Raw genomic sequence first — 20,892 nt, forward strand, 5'->3', positions numbered from 1 at the left:
TATCATTTTATTTCCAGCAGGTGCTGGTGCATCCTAAAGCGCGGAGATAGTCACACAGTTTGGGCGGTAACTGAGGATTATTATTTTATTACAATATCTCTCAAGAACTTTGAAGATTTAATCCCACTTTACGCTGTGAGACCTATAGCCTGTTGCCATGACGTCTGTGACACCTAGAAGTGTATTCCATGTATTTCAATGAAGGAGAAACACAGACTGTCATTGGCAGTCTTGTACTATTGTCTGTTTTTATGTGGAATGTGGATTGTGTTAAGTTTGCCTGTCCCATTGTTAAATGTTAATGAGCCCACATTGTTCTGTCCAGAAGGCTAGATAATTAGTTCAGGTTAATTATGTTTCTGTATACAATTTCATCTGCATATGGTAATGCAATCAGGCAGACGGAAGGGATTGTGTACACTGTATGAGAGTGACTGAGTGCAAAACTCTGAATTTATTGGATTGTGAATGTCATGTCCTGTTCCCCACAAGGTCCACCTGGGCGGTAACCTTGTGGGGGAAAACTGTATAAAAGAGCAGCTGTACCATTAAACCTAGAGTTCTACTTCACCCTCAATCTAGAGTTCTGTCTCTTATTGGGGGAATCTGCTACAAGGGATTGCTATGCTCTTCATACTCCCTTGAATAATCACTAAGCTCTTGTAAGAGCTTGTTCCTGTTCCTGCTGCACTCTCTGGGGAAAGAGAGGTTCACCCACTGGAACCTGGAGCATTGTCGTAGGTCCAGGGTGGGTAGGAGACGACGAGACCCCAACCAAGCTGCAGCGGTTCGTGGGATCTGTGGTGGTTATTATGTCTGGTGGGGTGCTTGGAGCTCTCGGGAAGCACTAGGAGCATCCGTCAACGGAGGTACCCGGTCGGGGTGCCAGTTGATCCGTTATAGGTGGTATGGTAAATTTTGGTTAGGAAGGATGGACAGTCCCCTAAATATGGAAGGGCCTGGTGCAAGTGATCCACTGTAATAACCACGCTACAGCACCAGCCCCTGGTCCAGAGCAGTACACAATTTATTGCACTACCATAGTCAGAAAAGCGCATGGTAATCTAAGGTTAGATTTATATGGACATTCTATGCATTGGCCCTACCCTCTTTTTGTCCATAATGAGGACAGTATTGACATAAGAACCCCACTGGCACAAAATGGTCCATATACATTTAGATAAAATAAAGGTGAATAAAAAACCTGGACCAGATGGCTTACACCCATGTGTCCTCAAAGAGTTGAGTTCTGGTGTTTTAAAGTCATTGGAGTTTATTACCTAAAACTGGAGAGTGCAAAATGTAGTGCAGCTGTGCATGGTATTCAATCAGCTTCTAACTTCAGCTTCAACTAAGTTTTGACAAAAAAGGAAAAATTAGAATCTGATTGGTTTTTATGCAGAGCTGCAGCAGATTTTGCATTCTCCAGTTTTAGTAAATCTGTAAAATTGTAAATGGGGTTCATTGCTTCTAATTTTTAGAGACTATTTAATGACTGTTTGTAGTCTCGCTGGATTGGTGTAAGGCCAATGTGGTGCTCATATTTAAAAAGGGTTCAACGTCTTTAATAAGTAACTACAGACCGATTAGTTTCACTTCTATAGTTGGGAATATACTGGAAAGTTTAATAAAAGACCACACAGAAGAGTTTTGGCTAGAAAACAATATTATAAGCAAAAGACAGCATGAAATCATGAAAGAAAGAAGCTGTTAAAGCGGAGTTCCGGCCACAGAAATGGTTTGGAGATAAAAATACCCCCGGGACAGTCAGGGCTAGTGCATTTCAGAATGGATAGCCTCTGAACTGTCCTAGGTCGCACTTACCTTTTAGAAGAAATACTTACCTTGAAAATTTCTTTTCCAGCGCTGCCATCTCAGGTGTGGGCAGCTGAAGCCAGGGCGTCCTCTTGCGTGTCCTCTTCGTCCCAGAATGCGCCTGCACCGGCCCCGCTCGTCAGTTCTGGTGCAGGCGCGTCATCCCTGCACAGCTTCTGGGCATGCCCAGACGCTGTTTAGCAGTGAATGACGTGCCTGCACCAAAACTGACGAGCGGGGCTGGTGCAGGCACATTGACTCCTGGGACGTTCAGCTCCCAGGAGTCAACGCAAGCAGGAATTGATGGCGCGGGCCGCGGCCGCAGAGAGAGGAAGTAGAAGGATGGTAAGTATACTTTCTTCAAAAACAAGGTAAGTAAAGAAAAAAAATCGGCACTATCCATTTGTTTTTTAGGGGATTTAAAGCAAGCGGATGGCCCAAAGGTGTTTTTGAGGCCGGAACTCCACTTTAAACAAATCTGATTTCTTTTAACAAGTTAGTAAGCAAAAACCTAAAAGAGAAGTATGCTTCTTTTTTTTTTCAAAAAATCAAACCCTGCTGATCGCTCGGTTCTCAGGGCTTGCTGAGCAGAGAGCTGGCGACTGTCAATCACTGCTGTCTGCTCTGTTCCCTTCCCCCCGCGCGGTTACTGGAGCGCTGGGATGTGGATCGGCTGGCTCAGGCTCTTAGCAGCTCCTGGGTGGATCCCAACCATATGGTCACAATCTTTCCCCAGCCTGGACCGGCTCTGTGACAGTGGGCTTTAGCTCGCTGTCTGCTGAAAACGGGTCACGGGAATGCAGAACGGACTGTCCTCCTGTGATCCACAGGAGAAGTACACCCAACAGAGTTTTGGCTGTACTTCTCCATTAAAAGAGCAGTAGCTTTGGATATAGTATACTTGGATTTTGCAAAAGTGTTTGACACAGTTCCCCACATACCGCTAATGTGTAAGTCTACAGGCTTAGAAAACTGGCTAAAAAGATCATGTGACAAAATGTGAGTTGTGCCTGTAAGGGAGAGTTGATAGTTGTCAACAATGTCTCTCCAAGTTGCTCTGTAAAACCTGTGGCCTGTTGTTATAAAGTCTGTAACTACTAAATAATCAAAGCCATGCTTAGCTGGGTACAGATACTAATGCCATCAGTTCAACCCTCTGTCTTCCAGACATCAATTGAATATGCTGATTTAGCCAGCTGTTTGGTAATGTGTTGTATTTCAAGAGCTTGAGGACGGCCGTCTGCAAGTTAATTGGCTCAGGTTGATTGAGCCATTGTCATCTGTTAAGAATGCTGCTTGTGATCGTCATTCCTTAGAAATGCTAATGAACTCACATTGGTGTGGTCATTCAACCCCTGACCTGTGTGTAGTAATTTGATGAGGAGGGGGATGTGCTCATGTGTGTATAAATTGAGTGTGTGTCTTTTTAATAAACAGTTCGTTTTATCCCGTCATGAAGTCTGGACTCATGTTTGGGGGATTGGGGAGCTATTTTCATTTCTTGATGGTATTGTCACTGGGATTTCGGGAGAAGATGCACGGATCTCTCTCATAGAGACTATAGGATCCGTTACACTGGTGGCAAGCGGTGGGATTTTTCTCCCGAATGGATATCCTGAACTGAAAGAGGAGATAAATGGCGCATATATACGAACGGCTGAAACGATCGACGCTTAAGGAACTGCTGGAAGCTCGAGGCTTAGGGGCGAGCAACAAGCCAAAAGCCACGATAATAGCCGAACTACTGGAGAGCGAGCGAACCAGCAACCTGCAAATGGCAAACACAGAGGAAACAGAGTTCCAAAAGGATGTAAGATGGAAAATCAGGTGCGCTAAATTAATATATGTCACAAATCAGAGAGTGGATTTAGACACTATAGTAAGTATCAATCACACTCCTGTGATGTGTGTAGGATTAATGTACAATGGACTGTGTATACAATGTGAAAAAGTGAGGTATACACTCATGTGTAAAAACATATGTGTTCAATGGTGAATAAATAAACAGTGTTGACTGAAACTCAAGTGATGAATAGAAATGTACACATGCGTACACCATCAATAAATTCTCAAAGGAATTGTGACACTCAAACAAATATTATCACCGCTACAAAAACGTGTACACAAAAAGAAAAAGGAAGGTGCATAAAGTCCCAAATAATATTCCAAACAAGGATGTGGCAGGATCCCAAAGGAAGATTCCACTAAAACTTGTCAGGTGTAAATGTATTCCACCACCGAATAAGGGACTGGCCCCTTACCAGAAGAAAGAGGATATAAGGGCGTAATGTCAGCTCAGACGTGTAGTACACTCAGGAAGGGAAGTGAATAACTCAGGTGGGAGGTTCAGCCTCTTACCAAATTTCAGGATAGCAGTGCTAGTGCTATACTCCTATCTTGGTGCCTCTCCACACTCCTGGTTGTCCACACTCTGGGCGATACCTCTCTGCTGCTACAGGTGAAGTCTCCCACAAGTATCTCCTCTGCTGCCTCTTCCAGCAATCTCTCCTCTTCCTTTGGGATCCTGCCACATCCTTGTTTGGAATATTATTTGGGACTTTATGCACCTTCCTTTTTCTTTTTGTGTACTCGTTTTTGTAGCGGTGATAATATTTGTTTGAGTGTCACAATTCCTTTGAGAATTTATTGATGGTGTACGCATGGGTACATTTCTATTCATCACTTGAGTTTCAGTCAACACTGTTTATTTATTCACCATTGAACACATATGTTTTTACACATGAGTGTATACCTCACTTTTTCACATTGTATACACAGTCCATTGTACATTAATCCTACACACATCACAGGAGTGTGATTGATACTTACTATAGTGTCTAAATCCACTCTCTGATTTGTGACATATATTAATTTAGCGCACCTGATTTTCTATACACAATTCTAACCTCATTTGGTTCTAAGGTTGCAGCTTTATTTTTTACCAGATCCTGCGCACCAATTATTTTATACACAGGATGTAAGATGGAGACTAAGTATGTTGGGACCTAACCCCTCACAAGAAATTGTGGTGCAAATCATGGCACAAGCTACGGAAGCACAGAGTATCTGGGAAGCTCGGGAGGCCAGAGCCAGATAACCACAAGGGGATATGTTGTCGCTACCTGGATCTACAATAGGACGGCCACGTAAGATTAACTATGCTGCATTTAAAAGCTTCACAGAGGGTGAGATGGATATTCATAATTATTTGCAAGACTTTGAGAGACAGTGTGTATTAGAGGACCTGGAAAAAGCTAACTGGGCGGCGATATTGAGCAGCAAGTTATCAGGCAGAGCAGCAGAAGCCTTTAGAGCAGTGCCTGACGAGGACATTCAGATTTATGACAAAGTAAAAGAAATTTTGTTGGCTCGTTATGCTGTTACACCGGAGGCACACAGATGAAAATTCCGGGCCCTCAGGAGACAGGGCAAAGAGTCGTATACAGAGTGGGCATTCTGCATGCACCGCGCTGCCAGCAATTGGATGAAGGGATGCCAGGCGACTACATTAGCGGATGCCATACAGTTGCTACTGCTGGAGCAATTCTTCGACTACACTCCAGCAGATGTCAGAAACTGGGTCAAAGACAGGAAACCTCAGACAGTGGAGGAGGCAGCCAGGCTGGCGGACGAATTCTATGAGAGCAGGCGGGTCGACTTTCACAGGATCATCAGGATTATGTCCCCAGTACTATCCTCAAGCACCAGCTTCACAACAATCAGGACTAATCCCTAACACCCCGGCAAATCGATACCATAGGCACAATGGAGTGCAGTGCCATTTGTGCAAGAAATTTGGGCACTATCAGAGAGACTGCACTCAGAAACGGAACCACGCTTCATGGATTCGAACAGGGCCACCTTCCCCAGCGCAAGCAGCAGTTCACTACTACCACACCCACAGGCAGACACCCAGATACCGGTCCCACAGTGGGGTACAGTGCCACAGGTGCAAGCAGTTTGGGCACTATCAACGGGACTGTACCCAGAGCAGGAACCAAGCTGCATGGATCCGACCAGGGTCACCCCCTTCAGCACAGACAATGGTCCCCTACTATCCCACAGAGGTTTCCCCAGTCGTACCCAGGTTTGAACCCACTGAGGAGCAATTGGGTACCCTTCATGAGGCTAACCCAGTGCAAGCAGCTGAGGACAACAGGGCTCACCACAGACAGACGGTGAGACTAAATGGACAAGAAGCCAGGGGACTGAGAGACACTGGAGCCACCATAACCCTGGTACAACTGCACAGGGTTAAACCCTCACAGCACACTGGGCGTGCTGTGGCTGTAAGGGTGGCAGGGGGAGCCATCCACAAGTTACCCGCCGCAAGGGTGCATATTGATTGGGGCATCGGGGCTAAGTCAGTGGAAGTGGGCATCATGCTAGATTTACCAGCTGAGGTCTTGTTGGGGAATGACTTGGGCTGTTTAACCTCACAATTTATCCCGGCAGACAGAACTAGAGAAATAGATTCTACTACCCGGACATCCCCAAGCTGACCCGTTAGGGTCTAGGCGGATATGCCATCCCATGGAACTAAGGGGGAGCTATGTGACAAAATCTGAGTTGTGCCTGTAAGGGAGAGTTGATAGTTGTCAACAATGTCTCTCCAAGTTTCTCTGTAAAACCTGTGGCCTGTTGCCATAAAGTCTGTAACTACTAAATAATCAAAGCCATGCTTAGCTGGGTACAGATACTAATGTCATCAGTTCAACCCTCTGTCTTCCAGACATCAATTGAATATGCTGATTTAGCCAGCTGTTTGGTAATGTGTTGTATTTCAAGAGCTTGAGGATGGCCGTCTGCAAGTTAATTGGCTCAGGTTGATTGAGCCATTGTCATCTGTTAAGAATGCTGCTTGTGATCGTCATTCCTTAGAAATGCTAATGAACTCACATTGGTGTGGTCATTCAACCCCTGACCTGTGTGTAGTAATTTGATGAGGAGGGGGATGTGCTCATGTGTGTATAAATTGAGTGTGTGTCTTTTTATTCGTTGTTCGTTTTATCCCGTCATGAATTCTGGACTCATGTTTGGGGGATTGGGGAGCTATTTTCACTTCTTGATGGTATTGTCACTGGGATTTCGGGAGAAGATGCACGGATCTCTCTCATAGAGACTATAGGATCCGTTACAGATCATATTCAGAGAGTAGGGATTATTGATTTATACTCTGAATTGTCTAAAGTTATTAATAGTGTACCCCAAGATTCAATGTTGGGACCTTTACTTTTTAACCTGTTTTCTAAATAGTATAGGGTCAGGGATTAAAAGTACCATTTCAGTGTTTGCAGATAACACCAAGCTATGCAGTCGAATTATGTCCTTACAGGATGTCTCCAATTTACAAGCCAACCTTAATGCACTGTTTAATTGGGCAGCTACATAGCAAATAAGGTTTAATGTTGATATGATAAATGTAAAGTTATATACTTGGTGGCTGAAAACACATTCTAGGAGGAGAACAGCTAGCCAACAGTGATGGGCCGAACACCCCCCCTGTTCAGTTTGGACCAGAACATCTCGAACAGGGAAATGTTCCAGCAAACATGCAAACTATTAAAACAAAGAGAAATCTATCTTTCCCCTATGAGACAAGTACAAGTACAAGGAAATCAGTAGTGCATCATAAAATTGTGGTGATACTAAATGAATAAATAAATAAATATCAGTCCTTCAAACATAATCCATTTAGGAAATAGTCCGTAATGCAGGATAAATAAATAGAAGTGACCCGCTCTGGAAATAGAGATAGCCCAGTGTTCTATTGCTCGTACATCTCACATGCCAGCACCAATGTGTAGTCCACTCACAATAGATTTGCCACTCACCAGAGTTCAATGCCTTTCCACTCTCATGGACAAGGCACAAAACACTTCATAAATTAATCCAGGCTGCCCAGATGATCAATTGCAAACATCTCACTCTGTCCACTCGTTCCAGGAATCAGATACGGACATATGTAATAAAGAACAACTCCCACTACTGTGATACCGTTTTCATATATACCACTTTAATTAACTTAATTAATTCAATATTTCCACTCACATAATTCAAATCATAAAACACCAATAAAATTCAGCAAAGACCACTTGGACATCTCTACCACGTTGGTGTGACAGATCGTTCAGAGAAGCTAGCCAGTCGCCTTCGGCTGTTTCCAGATGCTGTATAGTCACTCCCGACGCGTTTCGTCATTTCCGACTTCGTCACAGGGGGAAGTGACTATACGGCTCAGCGATCCGGAATTTAAAGCTTTGATCACATCACATCACATTGCACAAACTAATTAGTAAAAGTCAAAGTGTAGTACTAATAATCACAACCCTTTTCCAAGGATCATATGGCAACAGGCGGCAAAACCTCTAGTGTCAGCCAGTGGTGGCTGGTGTGTTGAGGGCGCAGGGGCGCCGCCCCCTAATCTACATGCAGGGGCGCCGGACTGATGGAGTTCAATGGGATTTTTCGCTATTGTCACACCGATCCTCCTCCTGGCCAATCAGGATGCGCATTAGATATGCGCTTCCTGATTGGCCGCAAGGCAAACCCATTGCCATTGGCCGAGGAGGAGGCGGGAGCGGAAGAAGACGCGCTGCCGGTCACCTCAGAAGAAGCCACCGGAATTGAACCAGAGAGCCGCCGCTGGTCCCGAGTATCCCTAGTCCCGCCGTCAGCAGCAGAGAGCAGCAGAGTCGGTCCGGTCATCGTGAGGAGGTAAGTGATTCAAGCAGCCGCTGCCTCAGACTCAGTGCCTCCCTCCTCTCTCTCCTGTCACTGTGCGGGACTCGAGTCCAGCGGTGGTGGGGGGGCACACCGTGGTCACTCTACATTGAAGTGGGCACACAGTGGTCACTCTACATTGAAGGGGGCACACCGTGGTCACTCTACATTGAAGGGGGCACGCCCTGGTCACTCTACATTGAAGGGGGCACACCCTGGTCACTCTACATTGAAGGGGGCACACCATTGACACTCTACATTGAAGGGGGCACACCGTGGTCACTCTACATTGATGGGGGCACACCGTGGTCACTCTACATTGATGGGGGCACACCGTGGTCACTCTACATTGATGGGGCATGCTGTGGTCACTTTACATTGAAAGGGGCATGCTGTGGTCACTCTACATTGATGGGGGAACACCGTGGTCACTCTACATTGAAGGGGGCACACCATGGCCACTCTACAATGATGGGGGCACACCGTGGTCACTCTACATTGATGGGGGCATGCTGTGGTCACTCTACATTGAAGGGGGCACACCGTGGTCACTTTACATTGAAGGGGGCACACCGTGGTCACTCTACATTGATGGGGGCATGCTGTGGTCACTTTACATTGAAGGGGGCATGCTGTGGTCACTCTACATTGAAGGGGGCACACCGTGGTCACTCTACGTTGAAGGGGGCATGCTGTGGTCACTCTACATTGAAGGGGGTACACCGTGGTCACTCTTCATTGAAGGGGGCATGCTGTGGTCACTCTACATTGAAGGGGGCACACCGTGGTCACTCTACATTGATGGGGGCACTGCTCACTGGTCACTCTGCATTGATGGGGGCACACTGTACCTTGATTACTGAAGGCACCTTTCACACATTTTTTGCCGCGAAGCAATGCCTATTACATTTTTCTGTTTGCGCCCCCCCCCAAACAATTTTGAGCACCAGCCGCCACTGGTGTCAGCCAAATAATTTCTGTTTGCGCCCCCCCCCCCCAAATAATTGCATCTTTATACAAAACCGTAAATTTTATCCAACTGTCCCATTAACCCCTTACTCTCTAAGTTTCAGACCGCAATCAACTCTTCCCGGCCTTACAGGTAAGGACAGATATGGGAATTAACCCAATCGATCCTCACTTGCTAATTCTTATAGGGGCAAAATTATGGTGAAAAAAATGTATACAAAATTACTAAAAATTCATCTATCATGATGAATCAAAAAGCCACCGATCCTTGGTACGGATAACATAATACATCACAATACACTATAATAGCACAAACCCTACTACAATGTATATTAAAATCGCTAAAATTTCTCATCATATCTCATCAAGACTCATCATATCAAAAAATATGTCTCAAAATTAAACACGTCTGTATCTTACAATTATTGGTGTTTCACAAAAAATATTTAATAAAAACATTTAATAAAAATTTATAATGATAATATTTGATATTTAATTTTCTTATAAAATTAGGTCACACATTAATTAACGGCCATCATATCATTCAACCTCTAGGGCTTCTCACTAAGCCCATGTTTGAGGCATAGCATGGCCCCAAAACTGGCGAATAATAATAGGAATAATAAATCGACCATGTATCATCATTCATAAAAACCACTACCCCTAATAGTCGCTGATAAAGCAATTTAGATCTAACTCAATAGTCAGCCCATTGGGATCAAGGGCCTGAGTGAGAAATATCCACTTGGTCTCACATTTAGACACTTTCCTTATCCAATTTGAACCTCTTCATGATGGGGTTACTCTTTCGATACCCCAAAAATGCAGACCTCGGGGGTCACATTGATGGAATCGCCTAAAATGATTGGACACACTATGGTCTTTAAACCCCTTAAGGATATTTGTAATATGCTCACCCACTTGCTTTTTAATGGTTCGCTTGGTGCATCCTATGTAGATTAAATTACATGGGCACATCAATGCGTATACCACATAAGTGGTGTCGCATGTCATCAAATGCTTGATCGCAAATGTTTTACCTATGGATGGTACATTAAATTCCTCCCGTTTCTTCGCATTGGTTCTAGCATAAAAACAAGCCCTACACCGCCCACATGTATGGAATCCTTTTCTCCCAGGAAAGAAGGAGGTGTTCGTGGATCAAAAATCTTCCTTACCACCTTGTCACCAAATTGATTCATGCTTTATTAGGGTTATTTTGCTTTCCTTTGGACTGTGGGTAGAAGATTTTGTATACGGAGGTTTTCTATTTGTTTTTTTTTTTCTGTTGGTTGAACTAGATGGACTTGTGTCTTTTTTTTTTTTTAACCCGACTAATGCTTAGTACACACAATCAGAAAATCAGATGAAAAATATTGCTTTCAAAGGGATTGTACGATAATCTAAGCATTAGTACACAGCTTTCGAGAGCTGATCATGACAGTTCATCTGAAATTACCTGAAGGGACAAACACAAAAAAATTTCTCGTACGATTCTGAACAAATGATTTTTATTTAATCAGTACAGTTTAACCTCCCTGGAGGTATTCCCGAGTGTGGCTCGGGGTAGAAGTTCAGTGCCATTAGCGGTAACCCCCGAGCCCCACTCAGTGTAGCGCCAGGGAGCATCGCTGGATCCTGGTAGAGGTTACTTACCTTGTCCCCGGGATCCCCCGATGTGTCCCAGCAGCATACGGTGGCCGGATCTTCTGCCCGATGCTGTGAGCCCCGGCTTCTGTCTCCTGCGACGGTTACTATACTTTTATATATATATATATATATATATATATATATATACACATGTGTGTATATATATATATATATATATATATACATACATACATACTTTAACTTATTTATAGTTCTTTATTATATTATAATTTATGATTTTGTGTTTCAAACTTTATCATACCCGAGATGTTATAAAGAAGAACGCACTATAAAAAAAAATCATATGTAAATAGTTGGTTTGGGCTGCTCGTCCTTAACCGCTTGCCGACTGCGCACAGTATATTTACTGCGGCAGTCGGCCCCGGCCAGGCAGAGTGACGTAGGTCTACGTCGCTCGCCTGTCACTCCTTCCAGAGCCAATAGCGGGCGGGCGCGCGCCCGCCGAGGCGCGTGCCCGCCTCGGCTCGTTCACGGAGGAGTGCGGGAGTGTGACTGGCGGACCCGATGTCCGCCGGTCACACTACGATCGCCGCTACAGCGGGAGAAAGACAGAGCGGCTTGTGTAAACAAGCCACCTGTCAGTTCTCCCTGTGTAAAAGTGAAGATCAAACAGTTCTACTATGTAGAACTGTTGATCTTTGTTTTTACACTAGTAGCCATGTCCCTACACAGTTAGAATCACGCCCCTAGGACACACTTAACCCCTCCCTGTCCAATACTGTTAACCCCTTCCCTGCCAGTGTCATTTTTGCAGTAACAGTGCATATATATAGCACTGATTACTGCAGTAATGTCACTGGTACCCCCAAAAGTGTCAAAAATGTCAGTCAAGGGTCCGATCTGTCCGCCGCAATGTCGCAGTACCGCAAAAAAAATCGCAGATCGCCGCCATTACTCGTTAAAAAAAAAAACACCAAAAATGACAAAAATCTTTCCCTTTGTTAGTAAACGCGATAACTTTTGCGCAAACCAATCAAAATACGCTTTTTGCGATTTTTTTTACCAAACATAGGTAGCGTAAAACAAATTGGCCGAAAATTTTAAAAAATTTTGATTTTTACATTTTTTTTTGGGGGAATTTCATATAAAAAAAAGTGAAAAATATTGTTGTTTTTGCAAAAATTACGCTCTTTTTTTGTTTATAGCGCGTGATCAAAAAATCGCACAGGTGATCAAATACCACCAAAAGAAAGCTCTGTTTGTGGGAAAAAAAGGACGTGAAATTCGTTTAGGTACAGCGTCGCACGACCGCGCGATTGTCCGTTAAAGTCACGCAGTAAAAAATCGCAAAATAACCCCTGGTCTTTTAGCAGGAAAATCCTCCGGTGGTAAAGTGGTTAAGAACTACTAGCAAAATATTTGTACCGCTTTCAGCAACTAAAATCGGAAACAATCATACCGCCAGGGAGGTTAAGTCTGAAAAAAATCTGAAGACCAAGACCACACATACTTGAAAACAAAAGAATGAGAATTTTTGTAACTCTAGTAACCTCTTATTTTTCGATATGAGACTAGCATGCAAATAAAAAAAGAAAAGAGGAAATCTTTTGTCCAGTATTCCTATTGTGTGTACAAGGCTTAACTATGTAACCCTAATTATCTAGTTGTCTCTTCTATAAACTAACCTGCTATTAATCTCTCCTATGACCTAACTGTCTCTACTATAACCTAATCTACTGGCTGCTTCTTCTATGACCTAATATTTTGGCTGTCCCTCTAAAAACATTGATTCCTAGCCCTCTCTCTCCTATAACCTCATCTCCCAATGCACTCACCTTTGATTTAATTTCCAAGCTGTCTCTTCTAACCTAATCTTCTACAGTAGCTGTCCCTGCTTTGATTTCATCTTCTAACTGCCTCTTCTATAACCGAATCTCTTAGATGACTCTCCTATACCATGATATCAAAGCTCACCTCTTTTATAACCTAATATTCCTGTTGTCTCCCCTATGACCTAATCTCTTGCAACAGGCATGCACAAAAAGTGTGTTGTTTAAAGAATAGGAGGGTGGCTGAATTACAAAGTATATGGATGTGCAGATATAACTACTTCTTCAAAATATAGCAGCAGCTTTATTTAAAAAGCTAAGTCATTTTATGTACCCTTCTCTATACTACAAGTAAAATGTGTACTTAAAAAACATACAAAACAAAATCTTATGTGTACCGTTTATATTTTCAAAGTCCTTGATGAGGAACTGAACCTCCTCTAGTATCCGCTCCTCCACACTCCTCTTCCCCATTCCAAAGTTCCTCAGTGTGAGCAGAGCAAAGCGCCGAAGTGACTTCCATCTCATTCCATTGTGAAAGCAAAGGTCTAGAGTTAAAAAAAAAAAGCAGGGTTATAATTACTGTTTCTGAGAATCATATCATGTAAGAAAGAGAAAAACATATTATTCAAATCCAGACCAAATTATGTGAGGTTTTGTTGTCTCAGAATCTTGCATGCCTTGAGATCCCCCCCCTATATTTTGTTATACCATATACTTAGAAATATTGTTACCAATGATAAGGAAAAACAACAGCCTCTGTGAGCCTCGGTTCACACTAAGGAGACCTGTGAGGCGACCTGGTCCATAGGGAAGCTGCGGACCCGTTCTAATAGGAGCGACACAAGTCGCTCCGACTTAGAAAAAGGGTCCGGAGCTTCTTTGGGGCGACCAGGAGGCGACCGCCATAGACTTCAATGTTATGAAGTCCGTGGCGGCCGCTCCGAGGTCGCGGCGCGCTGCTCGGCCGCTCCGAAGTAGCGTCGCCCCTATGTGAACGGGGGCCTTATCGTTGTATGATTTTGAAAGGTTAATTTGAAGAGAAAAGTTACAAAGTAAAAGTAAAGACTAGAAAGAAAAGATAACAATCTTTTGTCAAAATGGGAGACTTTTACTGCTCATTCCACAGGCAGCAGGGAAGTGGTAAAGACAGCAGTACCGACACCTAATGTGATCTATTTAACCACTTTACCATCGGAGGATTTTGCTGTCTTACGTCTGGGCCACTTTTTGTGATTCGGCACTGTGCAACTTTAACTGACAATTGCGTGGTCATGCAACGTCGTACCCAAACTAAATTTATGTCCTTTTTGTCCCCACAAATAGAGCTTTCTTTTGGTGGTATTTGATCACCTGTGCGATTTTTACTTTTTGCGCTATAAACAAAAAAAGAGCGACAATTTTGAAAAAATAACAATATTTTTCAAATTTTTTTAGATGAAATTCCTCCCCAAAAAATGTAAAAATCTAAATTTTTTAACATTTTAGGCCAATTTGTTTTCTGCTACATATGTTTGGTGAAAAAAATCACAATAAGCGTATTTTGATTGGTTTGCGCAAAAGTTATCGCAGCTACTAACTACGGGAAATTTATGTCATTTTTATTGTTTTTTTTTTAACTAGTAATGGCGGTGATCTGTGATTTTTTTTTGCAGGACTGCGACATGCGGCGGACAGATCGGACCCTTCACTGACATTTTTGACACTTTTGGGGGTACCAGTGACATTATTACAGTAATCAGTGCTATAAATATGCACTGTTACTGTAAAAATGACACTGGCAGGGAAGGGGTTAACTTTTATTGGTGATCAAGGGGTTAATGTATGCCTGGTGCTTACTAACGTGTGTGGGGGGAGGTGACTGAGTGACACAGGGACAGATCGCAGGTTCAGCTATGCTGAACCCTGCAATCTGACCCTGCCTGTCACTTAGGAGATCCGCCGCTTTGTTTACACAAGCGGGCGGATCTCCACACTCGATCCGCGATGATCGGGGAAGAGCAGCTCCTCCCCTGGCCCGACTCTCTCTGTGACTGAAAACAGCGGGAGAGAGCCTCCGGCGCCGCGCGCGCGCCGCTGAGAGAGAGGAATGTCTGGTGACGTAGGTCAGACGATAACGAGCCACTGTGCCGCAGTAGCAGCACAGTGAACAGTGCTAAAATGGTTAAGTGTATCATACATTTTTGTTATTTTGCAACATTTTAACAATTTGACCATGACCTAAATTCTGAAATGACTTGTCGCAAAATAGATTGAAACTAAGGCTGGTCATAAATTACACAATGTTCTTGTACAATTTACCTTTAGATTTATCAAAACCTTATACTATGAGGCCAAACCTAAACAATTTGTATGCAATCAGGCAGGCTCTTGCTCTACATTTTTGACGGTAAATCTAAAGGAAATTGAAGCAGATAATTGTATAATGTATGGCCAGCCGGTCCATTGTGTTATAAGGCAGCAGTGTGATCCAGGTGATGTAGCACGTTTTATGTCAGTAGCAGCTCACAAGTTTTGTCTGGATAGTGTGATCCAGGGAGAGGGTGCGCATAGAGCTGGAGCATTGTGTGTATAGAGCATGTAAAATTAATTTTAGTGGTGGTATTCAACATTGTGAGTTTATTGGTCTGTGAGGTCCGAAAGGTTGGCAGCCACTGCTCTATACCTCGCTTACTCCTTACCCTTGTGACCTGGAGCTCAAATGGCAATGAATCCATTGGTTGAGGAAAGGAGGCTTTATTGGTGGTTCTTGTAGGCACATGGCTAGTGTGAGTTATAAGTCTGGTCCAATTAAAACTGATATCTTGGTTTTAAATAAAAGCCATTTGGGGATATCCCACAGCAGTTTTAAATCTGCTGGTAAGATTGGTGTTATAGAAGGTTTCACTCTGCTAGCTATTTTAATAATATTATATTATGGAGACTGTAGCAGAGGGAGAAATAAAACTTCCCTTGCTCTTTGGATGAAGGTCAGAGCTGGGATCTCTAATGGGAACACCTTATGACTGTAATCACAAAACATATGAGACGCTAATGGGTTATCACTTATCAGCAGTTCAGCTAGGTTAGAAGATTATTTTGTAAATATTTTTGTCTTTATTTAGTAGTAATAAGCACGCTACTCTGTGAGGAGTCCATCTAGTAGACTCAGTGTAGGGTCACACTTATGCGACGCGGGAAGCCTGCGAATTTGCAGCCTGTTCCCGCATCGCAAACGCACCCTTGGCAGTTCACACTGCCATATGCGATACGCTGGGGGTGTCAATGAAATGTTAACGACACCCCCAGTTTGATCGCATATCGCAGTGCAATCTTTACAGTTCGCACAGGATCGGATCGCACAAGTGTGAACCACTGTGCGATCCGATCCTGATGCGGCTGAAAAAAGGGGTCCTGTGCGTCTTTGCTGCGGGTGCAGTGCAAATTTAGGCATACAAAGTGTATGGCTGAATTTGCACCGCACAGCCGATCGCATGTAATGAAGGAGCAGTGCGCTCCGATATTACATGCGATCATCGCAGCCGCAAGAATGTGAACCAGCACTCAAGTCTAATAATCCCTAATAGGGCTGTTACAAATTTCTGTTCATGACCCAATTAAAGTAATCACATTAAAATCAATTTCAGGAGTCGATGCAAGCCAAAAGAATGCAATAATATCTCACCATGTTTACCAATGAAGTTCAAGAACACAGGAAGGTCTCCTCTATCTCCAAATGCTTCATATTGGTCAACCAAGGCCTCCTTCACAGCATTGTATCCACATACAACAATTCCAGGTTTAGGTCCCAAGTATAGACTGTAGATTGGTCCATACTTGTCTTTTAGCTGTGGAAAATATAAAGGAGACAAATGTTTACCTAATCCATTAGCCAGGGACAGAAGGAGTTTAGTCATCACCCTAGGAGCTGGTGAAAGGCCACTGACAATACCCCCCTACCACATTCTACTTAAGAAAAAGTATTGCTTACAGGGATATTGTTCTGGCACCTATACCCAGGTTAGGAGGGACTTAATTTTTGAATGCTTCATTGCTGCATTTAGGCCCTAATGTACTGGCCAGTAGAGAATGGCTTGTAAACCGACTGCTGGACCATTGTCATAGAATTGTCCCTTAGACAGGATCTTCCCGAGTACAGGGTTTAGGAGTCATTATCTGGTGCGCTTGCTTATTACTAATTGTTTACTTTATTTTACCACTGTTTTACATACTTGTTTGAGTAATTAGTGTAATTTCCATTTCTTTGGTAAATGTATTATTGTGTATACTGTATTGTTGCAATAAAAATCCACTCATCAGCCTGAGTGTGTTGGAAAGTCATGGGCACTAGGAACATGGGACTCGAGAAAACAGCGGCTCCTTCGGGGCTAATCGCTACAAAAGTAAATATGAAATATTGGACATTGATAGCTCACATTTACTACCTGCAGCCAACAAGTGATAAGCTCCAGATAAGATCAGCAGATTTATGAAGGCTACTTTACAACCGCACTGTGAAACAAAAAAAGTAGGGAGACAAGTTTACACACTGAAACAAACAAAGATTCCCGTGAGCAACCTTCCTATATCAGATATTAAATGCCGCAAACACCTCACTTCCCATACAAGTGTAAAGAGCAAATAAATAATATAATAGTGCTGCGCAAATAATAATCTGTGAATAAATATATAAAAATGAAATAAAATTTAAATATATAAAAATGGAAAAAAGTGTATATAAATATCAACCAACAAGTAAAACATTGATGTGTATAAATATATGACACAATATAACATTAGTAAAAATCAGTGCTTGAAGACAAAAAGTGCAAAGTGCAAAGCATAATAAAATATGCAACAAATCCCAGTGATTAAAGTATATATCAATCCATGTATATTATAAGTGCAAATAAAATGATGATGAATCATCCAAAAAAAGTCTTTAGTGATGATAAGTGCAAAGTACCAGAAAAATCTTCTATAGGTGCTCAAGCCACCTGGATGTGGCTGGTGTTTCCCAAGCAGAGTGAGTGACCAAAGTGTCACTGATCAATATTATCCGTGCACCCCCTTGTGAGTGGGTGCTCACCTTAAGACTGACTCAGTTAAGCTCAAATGCAGGGGGTCTAATGGATGACACTTCCGGGTGGTTCCATCCCAGTATCACAGATCAAGTCAGCAAATCTCAACCCAACAGCCAACGTAACATGTGAATAAAAAAGCTTACAATAGTGCTTATACCTTTTAAAACCTTTAATTCATGTAAAAACATAAGGTATTGCACTCACATGTAATGGTGCATCCATGCACCTTTAAAATGCCATACAAGATAAGGTTTGACAACCATAGGAATACCGTGGTGGTGTAGTGGGAGACGCCGCAGCTGTGTATTTCCTTCTGTGCAGGATCAGCCTGACAGTCTCGCCAGTACCTCGGCGAGGGGAGGGGGGGGCAAGGACGGATGGAGTGCTTTGCCGAGGTACTGCTCGCACACCCCAAAGGCCGGCCCTGCTGACTAGCATTTCAGTGTTTCTCTTCTCCCTCACTCAGCTAATTTGACCCCCAGTGTTGACCGAGAGGGGCAGGGGAAGGGTGATATACACTTTATTACCAAAAGTATTGGAATGTCTGCCTTTACATGCACATGAACTTTAATGCCATCCAAGTCTTAGTTCGTAGGATTTAATATTGAGTTGGCTCACCCTTTATAGCTATAACAGCTTCAAATCTTCTGGGAAGGCTGTCCACAAGGTTTAGGAGTGTGTCTATGGGAATGTTTTATCATTCTTCTAGAAGCGCAATTGTGAGGTCAGGCACTGATGTGGACGAGAGGGCCTAGCTGTCAAGGTCTTACCTTGCCCTCCTGTTGGCAGCCATCTTGGACATGTGCAGACTGCTGCCTCTTATAGACTCTGATTGCATCATCACTTGCCTGCTGCCTGGGCATCGCACAGTAATGATGCTGGACACCTGACTATATCTATCACCTGATGGGTAGCAGACCTTGCTCTTGTGTTTGTGCTCCAAGGGGCATCTCTGCTAGCAGTCTTCTTTTCTCTGTGTTCCTCCGTGTATGACCTGGCTTGGCTGATGACTCTTCTGGCTCTCGACCCAGCATTGACAGACGACCCAGCATCGGCTGGCGACCCGCTTCTGGACTCCATCCCAGCTTGGATGACTTCTCGCTTCTGGACCTAACCCCGGCTAGGATGACTACCCACTTCTGGACTTGACCCTAAGCTTGTTCCCGCTCCCACTTCCTCACTCTTGCTGTGCGTTTATTGTTGTTTGCTCCAATAAACTGTTTTATTTTACCTGCATCCCCAGGTGGTCTGGTTTCCTGGCACCTTGACACTGGCTCACAGTCACTGCTCTAATTCATCCCAAAGGTGTTCTGTCGGGTTGAGGTGCAGACCAGTCAAGTTCCTCCACCCCAAACTTGCTCATCCACGTCTTTATGGACCTTGCTTTGTGCACTGGTGCACACTCATGTTGGAACAGGAAGGGGCCATCCCAAAACTGTTCCCACAAAGTTGGGAGCAGGAAATTGTCCAAAATGTCTTGGTATGCTGACGCCTTAAGAGTTCCCATCACTGAAACTAAGGGGCCAAGCCCAACCCCTGAAAAACAACCCCACACCATAACCCCCCCTGCACCAAATGATTTGGACTAGTGGACAAAGCAAGATCATTTGGCTGATCCCTTAGCAATGTCAGACATCTTTATTGCATACTTGTTCTAGGTAAAGCAGGCCATCCAGCAGGGACTGGCTGAATTTTGATCAGTTTGTGCCCCTCCCCCCATTTTAAATATTTAAATGACTTCTGCTGATGGAACATGTTGGGAAATTCTCAGAAGATCAGCAACTGCATCCAATGAGCTGTGAGTATCACTGTGAGAATACAATGCCCTGGCAGGGAAAAAAACTCCATCCACACCCTTTGTGTATTAAACAAGAGAGTACATATGACTGCCAGAAAACCAGTATTTGCAGAATCAGATGTAGCAATGGTAGCCTCTATGTCTGTCATGTTTTCTTTTAGGAAAAAAAAAATTACACTGAGACAAGATCCTGTACCCAAACTACCCTTGAGCTGAGAGTTTTCCAGGCTTGCTAACCTTCATAAGAGACCTTCCAATGTCTTTTGTGTCGACCTGCAGGAGGTTCCCAATGAAGGGTAAGGGCATGGGTCCTGGAGGAAGTGTTGCTTTCTCTCTTAAAATCCTCATGAAGCTCAGAATTATACAGGACACACAGAAGATGATGGAAAGGAGATATGTGGCATACCAATCCATACTGCTACCTGTCGCATAGACACAATAAAAAAAATAATTGATATATAAGAACCATAACAAAACAATCATGGACACTTAAAATGCATCTACAATGATCTCAGGAAGTAATAGGACCCTATAGATATCACTTTCTCCTTATTATGTACCAGCTGCTAAAATCTGTAGAGCAACCTTTCTTAGCCTTTTTACCCAAGATCTGGTCAGAATATCCCCCTCACAGACAGCTAAAAAGATCAGTGGTGTTATGCTCCTGGCTTTGGCTCTAGAATTATGCAAGCAACATCAAAAGGGAAGTCTATCCACCATTGTTCAACTAACCCCTAGCAACCGTTTGAGGAACCCCAGTTGAGAATAGAGCTATTTTTGGGGTTGACACCTTGCTGCAGTAAATTCCAGTGAAGTAGAAGATTCTTACAATACTAATCTATGGAAGAAAGGCCCAATATCATTAGAACCTGACAAGGAATGTATGGATCTGTGGTTATGTCAGGATCAGGGGTTAAGCTATAGGGTTTTATGGAGATTTTCTTTTAGGATTCAAGTCGCATTAGGTAAATGGTTGGTCATTTTAAGAGTTGGGTTAAAGCAGTTGTGTGTTATGGTTGGATTAAAAAATACCAACCCCCCTCCCCCCCCCCAAGAAAAAAGGAAATAGGGATCCGGCACCAAC

At 43.4% G+C, this 20,892-nt stretch overlaps 1 protein-coding gene across 4 annotated transcripts in view; it reads right to left on the reverse strand.

The window, feature by feature from the left end:
* LOC309559457 (cytochrome P450 2F3-like) overlaps positions 1-20,892 on the reverse strand; it is a 132,736-nt gene that overhangs the window by 54,084 nt on the left and 57,760 nt on the right. For 3 of the 4 annotated variants that reach the window (XM_082262728.1, XM_082262727.1, XM_082262726.1), the window contains exons 2-4: positions 20,046-20,230; positions 16,612-16,774; positions 13,346-13,495 (exon numbers count right to left, since the gene is read on the reverse strand). In XM_082262728.1, the coding sequence (XP_082118854.1) occupies positions 13,346-13,495; positions 16,612-16,774; positions 20,046-20,222 (490 nt within the window). In that variant the 5' untranslated portion in view covers positions 20,223-20,230. Of the gene's footprint in view, positions 1-13,345; positions 13,496-16,611; positions 16,775-20,045; positions 20,476-20,892 lie in introns of those variants that run through there. The other variant, XM_082262725.1, reaches the window with a different exon arrangement.

The sequence above is a fragment of the Pelophylax lessonae genome (genome assembly GCF_965119305.1).
Source record: "Pelophylax lessonae genome assembly, chromosome: 7".
NCBI lineage: Eukaryota > Metazoa > Chordata > Amphibia > Anura > Ranidae > Pelophylax > Pelophylax lessonae.